We start from the raw sequence: 10,723 nt of genomic DNA on the forward strand, positions 1-10,723 counted from the left end.
AAAATTAAGCCAGGAAGGCTCAAAGTTACAATACCATGGACAGTTAATATTAGTAATATTTTTAAATGAAGGTCTTACAATTGTGGGAAGCTGATATGTGAAGTACAAAATAAATGAAGATGACACTGCTGTAGATCTTGTTGCTAATGCTCTTCCATTTTTTGCAGTCAGAGATTCAAGGCCTTGCCAAAAAGTGCAACTGTACAGTCCATTTGGTGGAAAAGTGGTTTAGGAGACGGCGAAACCTTGAGATCCCAACTGTGCTTAGGAAATTCCAGGAAGCTTTGTAAGAAAAGTCTTTTCTTTATTATGGGTTTTTGTTTTGGAAAGTGAGTGAGATCCTCAGATGCCCTGTTGGGTGGGGGATTGTTTCCAGAAAGCTGTGTCTGTCTGACTAGGGTTTTGGTTTGTGCATATGCAAACAAATTGAAAGGATCTACTAGCATTTCTCCAAATCCTGTGACTTAAAAATATTAGGCTTACAGTTTCTTGGGGGGGAGGGGAACACTCCAAAATATTTTAGATTTCTTTGGTGTGTAATAATGGATTTATTTGTAGGCTCTTGGTATGTAACACTTGATGAAAACATGTAGAGAATAGGAAAACACTTGTCTGTCTGCCTGTAATCATAAGGGAACAAAAATGCTTATTCACTGTTTAAATATGTATCCATATTTTTATCTTGGGATGATATAATGTGTGTATAGAAGTGAGTTCAAGAGCAGGATTCCTGGCATCCTAATTAAGTGGTAGGTGTTACAGCTTGAGCACAGGGTACCATATGGAACATGAGTTTAAATCTGCTAATGAGGGTGGGCCATTGAGTAATTCTGAGTGATAACAATGAATATGTAAAAAAAGTTTAAAAACGTCCTCCTGCATATGATTGAAAACTGGAAAGGCATTCAAGAGTCTGATTTTCCACAAGCGTGCGAGAACTTCCCCATACATAAACATTTTACTAATTAACTATTCCAGTGTTATCCAAAATCTCATACAAATTGGAAATCCCCAAATAGGCAGCGTGGCTTTGCTTATGTAGCTCAACCCTTTTTGCTACTGAAACTAACTGTACCAGTGTAAAACTCTTTCCTAATGTCCTGACTATCTGGGCTTTTGGCTAGCGTGATTACCTCGGCAAAATTCACATGATGATATTATTTGACCTCTTTTAGTATAGATTAGCTTAAAGAACGAAGGTTAAAAGCTCAAAGTTGAGTAGTTTATCAAGATTACTTTGTGCGAATCAATATGATAATGATTTGATCTCCTCTGGGCATAAATCCAGTTGACAGACAGAGGTGTGTTGCTATGAAGCCTGAGTTGAATAAACTGTCTTGGCAAACTGGTGTTCTTTTTTTTTTTTCTTCTGCTGTTGTTTTGTGGATCAGTTAACTTTGTTTTGCAAGTGACAATAAGATTTCCTGCTATCGATACACGAGCTGCCTGCCATGCGTCCATGTCTCTAGTTATACACAGCCGAAGACTGAAATTAAAACTTGCTTGGCAGCCTGAGTGAGAATGAAGCAAGCAGGTTTTTCTTGTGCAATTTTGTGAACCTTGCTCTGCTCTTTGTCAGTGAATTTAATTGGATATAATTTTCAAGGCAACAAATAAGGAACAGAGTTATTCCATGCTAGTAGTCAGTGTTACGAGCGTTATGACATTTTTGAAAGCCTTCAATCTACAGGATCATTCTTCTGAATCACAAGGAAAATCTGATGAGCCAGTTCTAAACCATACTTAAGCTATTAGTGCTCCTTGTTAAGCAACACTGGGGTTTGGAAAGTCCTTTGCATGAAACCTTCCCTGCCTTAAAAGACTCGCCAGCCTTTAACTTCACCTATTAAATTCTTTTTTGTTAGACTCAGTTTAAGAGAAAAGTTTTGAGAGAAGATTCCTAAAGTTAAGTCAGAAAGATCCTTTTATGTAGTTGTTGTTCTGGGCTGTCTCTGGTGGCCAGAATCAGAGTTTAAAAGGCACGCGTTGTGTACGGTTTGGTGAATTTGGGTGAATTTTACTTTGGGTTTTGTTAACCAAATTCATAAAAAAAAGCTTGGCTAAATGCAAAATGAGGTAGTGCTCTGGCAGTCTTGTACGTACGATGAGTTCATCTGAAGCACTGAGTGCTTACAGCCAAGTGCATTCATTCCATAGACTTGTAGGGCTGGGGACCAGTGGTGCGGTTGTACTAGGTGCTCTGTGCTTTGGGTCTGATTCAGGAAGTCACTGAAGCATGCACTTCACCCTGAACACAGGATCAGTCCAGCGATGTCCACTGGACTCCTTGCACCTCTGCTTGAAATACGAGGAGACCTGATGGCAGATCAGCCCCCGTGTGAGGTCTGTCCTATGACACAGTGGTGTTTTCCCTAGATCTCTTGGTTAACTCTGAGCAAGGTATTACTTGTGAGTTCCCCTCTCCACTTCCATTTCTGTACTGATTTCTGCCATTTGAATTTCTCTGTCTGTGCAGTGGGTGGTTTTTCATCATCTTAGGAAAGATGCTTCAAAGTAGAAATGTAGAACGATTGCTTATTACCAGTGTATCTGGTGGCAATTCTGTAATTGTTTTCTTAACTTCTTCCGTGGGCATGAGACATATCGTCTTGTCTAGTCTCCAGCATCCCATGTCCTCGATTTTTCTTTATTTGTTTCTCTTTTAAAATGCTGGCTCAGTCTTTTGAACGTCTCATTCTTTCACCTGGGATATCAGCCTCCAGGTAATGCAGGGCTCAGAAAGGAGGGGCTGCTCTTCCTAGTCTCATCATCTCTCAAATGACACTTCATTACTGTTTGCCAAAGACCACAATCATCATTTTTATACATCTCTCAATCAATTAGTGCTAGCATAAGCAGTGTTCTTGTCAAGGCTTTTTCTCCTTTTTAGCAAATCGCTTTTCTGGGAGGCTGTTTGCTGTTCTCATCTGGGATACTTCTTGTTCCATGAGACGTTCTCACCAAGTCTGGGGCCGCGTGCCTTTCTCTGAGATTATGACCTCTCTCAGCACGTGATGTCCTGCAGCATTTTCCTACTGACCTTGAAGAGTTGCTCTGGGAAAGGTCAGGCTTGTTCCAGAAGAGGAGAAAAGGGCAAAGGAAGAAGTTTTCCATCACCTGTAGAGGTGGGAGTGGGAACGCTCTGGCTGAGTCTCCAGCCACACCCAGTCCCAGGGACAATACCTCCCACGCAGGTTCCAGAGTCATCACAACGCTGATTGCTGGCTCCAAATCACAGCATCCTGCTCTCCCATACATAAGCAACAACATAGTTTCGGTTCCCTAAGATACACAGGAAATTTTTTTTCCCTTTGCTGACTTACCAGATCAGTGATGAAAATCTGCGAGTTTTATCTGCCTTGATGGATATGCATTTAAACCACAAACAGCTTAGATCAGGCCTAGTTAAATGCAGGCAAACCTAGTCAAAGATTGAGGTTTATGGGTAATCCAGGCCTGTGCAGTAAGATAAAAGCTTACACTGCATCTGTTAAAGCGTCGTAGAGCTCCCCAGTTTTCAACAACTGGTGTTTAAAAACAAAACAAAAAAGAATCAAAAGAAATTAGCTCAGTAATTGAAACAAGTCGCTGTTGGTGACAGCATTCACAATGTTTGATCCGATTGGAAAGTATATGCTATGTGGCTGGAAGGTTGTCTGCTGATATTGAGCTGTGAGATGAATATTCACGTTGGACTAAACAGGAGGAACTGATACAGTGGGAAAGGTTGCTGTCATCAAGCATTTAATTTTTACGGAATTTATTACAATTTGCTGTAACTTTTAGCTTGATCAGCTTGAGCCTGGCTGGAGATTCTCTGCAATAAGCACAAGCAAGATATCTGTATTGTGATAATGTAAAATCATTTACTTTTTTAGCAACTAGTCAAGTATAAGTATTTGAGTAACAATAATTTAGATATAGCTCACACATGGCACCCCTTAATGTGGAATGTGAGGGCACATTTATGTGGAAATTGTCTGTGATACATGATGACTTGCTGTAGGGCTGACTCAGGTTAATGTCTATGGGAAAATAATGTTCTTATTTTCTCCTTTTATTCTTGCAGCTGGCGATTTTCATTCTATCTTACATCTTCCATTGCTGGATTTATATTTCTATATGATGTAAGTTATTTTCATGAAGTTTTGCTATTATATTTTTGACAGAACAAGGACTGATTTGTAGATCTTTGTGAAGCCCATCAAAGCCCATACACTCTGATTTCACTGGCTGCTTGGGTTCAGATCTTTTGATGTATGTAATCTCTGTGGCAGGCTGCAATATACACTGAAGTTTTGTGTGGATTTCTAAATTTTCCTCTCAAACTCCTATGATTTTTAAAAAAAAAATAAGTGTACGAGTTATCAGCCTTTTTAAGAAAGGTTTTAAGTCCCATAGATGGTTTTACAACGTGCCTTGTTAACACCTACAAATGCATCGCATGGCCACTTTTTTCTCAAAGGAAGCAGTAAAACTTTTCTGGCAGCGCTTTTTCGGGTCACAACAACAGTGTGTTTCGTGGCTATTTGTTGAGGTGTTACTCCCAACTTCTGACTCAGCAGCAAGAGAGAGAGTGCTGCTCGTAACTATGTGAGCACTGCCTGGGGTGTCATTAACGCTTCTCCTGAGCAACTGAACAGTTTTCAGCGTGTCTACGGTCATTTGGCTCTTCTCCCCCAACACTGTTTATCATCACAAACCAGTGTGTGTGGCTGGTAAGCACAGCAAAATCTAATCATTGTGGCAACATATCTTGAGTAATTGCAGTAATAAAACACACGCCCACTGCTTTGGATGATGAAATGATGAACTGGAATGCTTCAGGTGTCCTGAAGAGAAGCCAAAATGCTGAGACTAATACAATAAATCTGAGATGTAAGGTCTCTTTAGAAATTGGTGGAGAGCAGTTATCAAGAGTATAGTTTCTCAGCCTGCTCCACATAGAGAATGTTTAAGTATTGAGGATTTTTGAGTTAAGATGACTTATTGTGGCTCAGCTGATCCGTCTGAATCATCTGTCTTTCCCAGAAACCTTGGTTTTACGACATATGGCAGACGTGGGTTGGCTATCCGTTTCAGGTGAGCTTTTTGGCATCGGTCCGTTGGCCTGAGGGCATTCCAGGTATTTCCCCATTGGAAGGGGTAATCCGCAGACATGCTTCTCCCTCCCAGCGGGCACCACCCGGAGAGGTGTGGCACCAGAGTCTTCTGCCCTTCCTTGGTACCTCCTGCTGACTGTTGCAGGGCTTTGCAGCCATCTGCCTCCAGCCAGACCACTATCATTCCCACCCGGCCAGGTTACCAGCCGCCCACAGTAGTCATTTTGTGTTAGAGGCTTCAGTGCAGAACCCCGAGGCTTGCTCCAGTCCTGGTGTTGCTGTGAGGCACTGCAGAACAGCGTTATGCAGAGGGTTGCGCCGAGCAGCCCAAGTGCCGCGTGCTCCCTGGACCCCATTGCTCAGTAGCGCAGGCGGAGGGAGGGAGCACTGCAGTGGTTTGACTTGGCAGAACGCAATTCCCTGCTCTGGGAATCTCTGCTCAGTACTGTTGTGTTTTTGTGTGTGTGTATGCATTTTTTTTTAACCTCCAAGGGTCACAAGGCTCTGGTTTCTTACTCGAATATCATACTAACAATCCCCTAACAGATGCCTCCAAGCAAACTGCCTTCTTGCCCACCTGTCAGAGGTTCTTGTGTGCTACCCCCTCCTTCATGTTTCTGTAAATCTGTGGCCCATCACCCTTCTCCTTACTCATCTTCTACTCAAGGGTCAAAAATATAAAGAATCCTGCCTCCCAGCTGAGTTTACTGAGCTCCTCTTACTCATGGGACCCGATAACCAAGCTTATTCCCTGCCACCTGGGAAAAGTAGTTAAGCAAATGAGCAGCCAAGCTGATGTAAACTCAGCATCCTAGCCCTCTTGTGCCCTAAGCAGAAGCATAGGATTTTAATGTAAGCAGATGACTTTAGTCATGAGATGTATGAATATCTACAATGTTAATTGTTCGCCAAAATGGAAAGCTTCATTTATTTGCAGTTGTTTGTAATTAAATGCAGAAGCAATCCGTGTGTAGTTCTCTGACAAAAACACAGAAAAAAAGCATGCTAAAATTTGGGGGTGGGGGAAGAACAGCAGAAACAGAGTTCGGTCTGAGTAAAGGTTAAAATATTTGGCTCCCAGAACATCCTTCTTAATGAAGCCCAGAACATGGATTTAGTTTACTTTAATTTTTTAAGCAAGACGCATCAGAGAAGCAAAAGTGAGGAAAGGAAAAAAGAAGTAATTTCACTTGGCATTCAACTTTTGATATTCTCCAAGTTAACTGTTGTTTTTTTTTTTTATTTCATTTACAGACTTTGCTGCCATCGCAATATTGGTACTACATGGCTGAGATCAGTTTTTACTGGTCTCTCCTATTTACACTGGGGATCGATAACAAAAGGAAGGCAAGTGGTCAGGCTTGTTCGTAGCTACAACCTCTGTTTCTACATGGGAAAATAAAGGCTTGTACAAGTGGCCTGATACGGGATTTGGTGCAGCCACGTGAGGGCAGCATCAGTCTGCACCTGGCACACATGCATCCATCCACGTTCTCCTGGCTGCCAGGGGCACCTCTCTGTGACAAGCATTGCCTGTCACTTCACCCGCAAGGAGACCCTCGAGGGCTCTGTGCTTGCTTGGCTCTACCTTTTTTCTTCTCGTCTTCACAGGATTTTCTGGCTCATGTCGTTCATCACTTGGCAGCCATTGGGCTAATGAGTGGCTCTTGGTGTGGCAATTATGTGCGTCTTGGAACTCTGGTGATATTTGTGCATGATACTGCAGATTTCTGGCTTGAGGTAACCCCGACTACTTCTTTAAAATATATATATTAATTATTATTATTATTATTTTATTGTCCAGCTCATGTTCAGTGATGTTTTAATCTTTTTGCCATCAGTTTCATATGCTCCCTCCCTATCCCCACAGAGAGACAGCTTCACACAGTCATAAATTGTGAGCTAAAAGAGAGCTTCCAGATAATTTACAGAATGTTACAGAATCCATTATGAGAAAAGAGTAGAAGAGAAGTTCAGCAGTACAGTACAGGGGCTGGAAATACAGCTGCCTCCCTGGATTATTCTTGTTTCACTGTTAAAATTAGACCAAGTTGGCTAGCCTGCGAACAGCTTGTCATGATACCAATTCTCAAGCAAATTTAGCAGCTAAAAGCTTGGCTACTTCTCTAAACTGTCTTAATTTTGTCAGCATTCACACTCCTGTGTTGACCCAAGGGGCACGTCTACATCATACAGTTCTGGCTGGAGATACTCAAGCTGTTTCTGACCAAGGTATCGCAGGTACTGGCAGGAGAAAAATGTCTCCCTTTTTCTCCGTCTCTGGACTAAATATCAATGTTCAGAAATGTCCTAAGATTAGGAAGTATGTTTCCCTGCACACAGCTCTGTGGTGACAGAGACCTGCTGCTGGGTTTCTCAAAAGATGAGTGCGCTCTGTAGTTCAGTCAATGGCATTATTCTGGTTTTATAGCCCCAGGATTCAGAGTGTAGTTTCATCACCTATTTTGCTGGCAGTACCACCGCAAGCAGATCTTACAGGCTGTTGCCTCTCATTGCACATTTCTTCTCCAAATATGCTTTCAGTTCTGATGGAACAACTAATAGTGGGGTCGCGCAGTTGGGATTGGTCCAGATTAAAGGCAGTTTCTTTTGCTGGATTACTTTTAATCCTGAACAGTTTTGTGGTCCAGTTCACTGTGTGGCCCTTACAAACAGTTGAACCAACAACTGGTACGACAGCACTCAGATGCAAACTGAAGTTGGATACTGGCATAAGTGACGGCCCTGTCACTCAAAAAGAAGTTTATCAAAATGCTTTTTAGACCTAGGCTTGGCACCTGGAGCTTTGTTCACACTTGAGAACAGATGTTTTGTTCAACAGGGTGATTCCTAAACGAAGCATGGGGAGTTGTACACTTCAGCTGGCGGAGAAGTGGTAATAATGATCTTTACTAGTGGGACAGAGACTAAAGCTAGGACCTCCGGCCCTCAAAGAGGAATAAAAGTGCCAAATTAGGCACGCAGAAGGGTAACATGCATGCACCAGGATGCCTGTGTATAAAGGGCCACTGCTCCTCTGGAGTGTGTAGATAGGGCCAGCAGCTTCTCTTTGATTCAGCCCGCTTTGAGTCTGGTACAACAAGAGATGAACCTCTGTTTTCAAGAGCACTTTGTGTTTTTATGACACTTCTACTTTCATATCGGAGAGCTGTTCCTTAGGCCCCTGATACAGAGTTCTTGCTTTCGAGATAAAAGGAGAAATATAAACAAAGAATCTGTTTTGATGCTGCTTTATTAGGTATCAGTAAAATGATTGCTCTGTATGTCAAACAGGGAGGAAACCTCCTTAGGTGGAAGATGAGTTCTTGTTTATGAAAATGCTGAAAGGAACTTATTTCATAGAATACTTGTAATATGTTTGATTTTTATTCAATGTAGGCAGCCAAAATGTTTAATTACGCTCGCTGGGAGAAAACCTGCAATGTGCTGTTTATCATCTTTTCTATCGCATTCTTCATCACAAGGATCATCCTGTTCCCCTGCTGGTAAGCGATATTTAATGTAGTCACAGGCTTTTATTTCATTCCCATTTCCATTGAGAGGTTAGTATTGGTTGTGACGGGAAAAGAGAAGAAATGGATTGTATCTTAAAGAGCAGAAGCTGGGCTTTTGTTATTGTTGACTTTAGTGGCCAGCTGGAAGAGTTGATAAAAAAAACACCTGTAATTTTCTTTAAAAATTTAAGTAAAAATAGTTTTAAAATGAACCTCTTGCAAACATATTAACATAAATAAAGGCTTTCACTTATTATTTAACTTGTTTTCATAAATTGTAGTTAAATACTATCAGCTCCTATGTTTTCGAGTGGGTTGAGCTAATTACAAGAAATCATTGTCCCTTTCATTACATCCCTCCTGCTGCAAAGCAGAGTACAGTCTGTCCTATATGATTGCAGTTTTTTTTTTAAATTTTTTTTTGGTAGTGCATACTTTTTAGTACCTAGCTCTCAGGTAGTACCTCGCCTCACTTACCTATGTGGGGAACATTCAGAAAAATTAAGGTGAACCAATTAATTTCTGAAGTCAGTGCACATAAATCATAACTTAGCACTGCAAATTCATGTGAGCATTTACTATGATTTAATCTGCTTTGGAGTATCCACACGGGTGCTTAGCGTGCTTAATGCTTAACATGTTTAGCTTTTAAAAAGCGTTTAATGTGTTTCACATTCACGGTTTCATTGATTCGTTCTAGTTTGCTTTCATGCCCCTCCCTGCATGTGGACAAACCCTTAGAGACCCAAGCTGGTTAAATTAATAGTTCTGAACATTGATCAGCACAAGGTTTTAATTTCCTGTAGTATTCTTTTTCAGAAATGCTGATGTCTTTTACTTTCTTGTTATTTTTTGATTAACTGCACAAGTGATCTCCAATCATTTTGCTTCACTGAGTTTCTTGTTCTTGAGCTTGGAAGCAAAACGTGATGAGATTAAAAGGACTCAAAAAGCCCAAAATAATATGGAAGAAGTGAAGTCGCAAGATGGACAAAACACATGTTAATTAACAAAGAGCCCTGTTGCAAAGCTTGCAGGATTTTCTCTGAATGTGGATTTCAGATTAGAGAGAATTTGCATGAAAAAATGGCATAGACAAGCTCTGTGTTGCATATTATCTAGACCACACAGAGCTCAAGATCAAAAAAAAAATCTATGCTTTTTTAGCATACTTTAATACAAGACTCAAATTTCTTATCTTCTGAAGTCTGTACCTCAGTAGAGATAATATAGTTAAGCCACAGCTTGTTAATTAATCCGTCATCTTTGCAGAGCTTTTTAAAATTTTGTGGAAATAATTAATCAGTTTGGAATGTGAAATAAGAAATCATTATAAATTGCATGGAGAAGGAATATTGCACCATAACAGTGACCTTTATTTTTTTTAGGATTTTGCGTGCCACGTTGTATCAACCTACATACTACTCCACTACTCCTGTCATAGCATACTTCTTATTCAATGGGCAGCTATTGATCCTTCAAGGCTTGCATTTATATTGGGGTTACTTAATCTTCAAGATTTTGAGAAGGTTCATTTTCTTAAAGGTAAGCAGTTCTGTTTCTGCAGAGAGGTGTGTGGAATATCAGCCGTATGCTAACACTTCCAATAGAGGTTACTTGGAATTTCTTATTGTTTTCTTGAACTTTCATGTCAGCATTTTTGATAGGCACCTACTAAGTATAAACATGTTCAAATGTGCTTTCTACCTCTCATTCATGTTTAAGATCATAGATCAGAATATCAAAACTTCAGGCACAGTCTTTTTTTTTTTTTCCTGTATTTGATGTTTTGTTCTGATAGTAAATGAGAAGTGAACTGTTACAAAAACTGGAGCCCAAAGATGGCATTGAACTCTTGAAATTCCTGTGTTCAAGGTGAAAGTAATCTTTTTCTCACAGGACTATGTAAAAACATTCAAAAAAAAAAAAAAAAGAGGAGAGGTGAGTGGTGAGATCTTCTAAAAACTATAGAAATCTTGTTCTTCAGGTTTGTCTAAATCTGAGCTTGGCTACGCTTGAACATTCTGTTTTTGGACTAAGAAAACTATACGAAGCTGATCCGGTATTATATTATGACATAATGAAATAGTCACATTCAACTGTGAC

General features: G+C 40.5%; 1 protein-coding gene across 8 annotated transcripts in view; it reads left to right on the forward strand.

Moving 5' to 3' along the window:
* Positions 1-10,723, forward strand: part of CERS3 (ceramide synthase 3) — a 54,790-nt gene that overhangs the window by 21,409 nt on the left and 22,658 nt on the right. For all 8 annotated transcript variants that reach the window (XM_083849752.1, XM_083849750.1, XM_083849749.1 and 5 more), the window contains 7 exons: positions 168-286; positions 4,070-4,127; positions 5,032-5,082; positions 6,357-6,449; positions 6,714-6,842; positions 8,502-8,608; positions 10,006-10,162. In XM_083849752.1, coding sequence (XP_083705878.1) covers positions 168-286; positions 4,070-4,127; positions 5,032-5,082; positions 6,357-6,449; positions 6,714-6,842; positions 8,502-8,608; positions 10,006-10,162 — 714 coding nt within the window. The remainder of the gene's footprint in view (positions 1-167; positions 287-4,069; positions 4,128-5,031; positions 5,083-6,356; positions 6,450-6,713; positions 6,843-8,501; positions 8,609-10,005; positions 10,163-10,723) is intronic.

The sequence above is a fragment of the Anser anser genome (assembly GCF_964211835.1).
Source record: "Anser anser genome assembly, chromosome: 10".
Taxonomy (NCBI): domain Eukaryota; kingdom Metazoa; phylum Chordata; class Aves; order Anseriformes; family Anatidae; genus Anser; species Anser anser.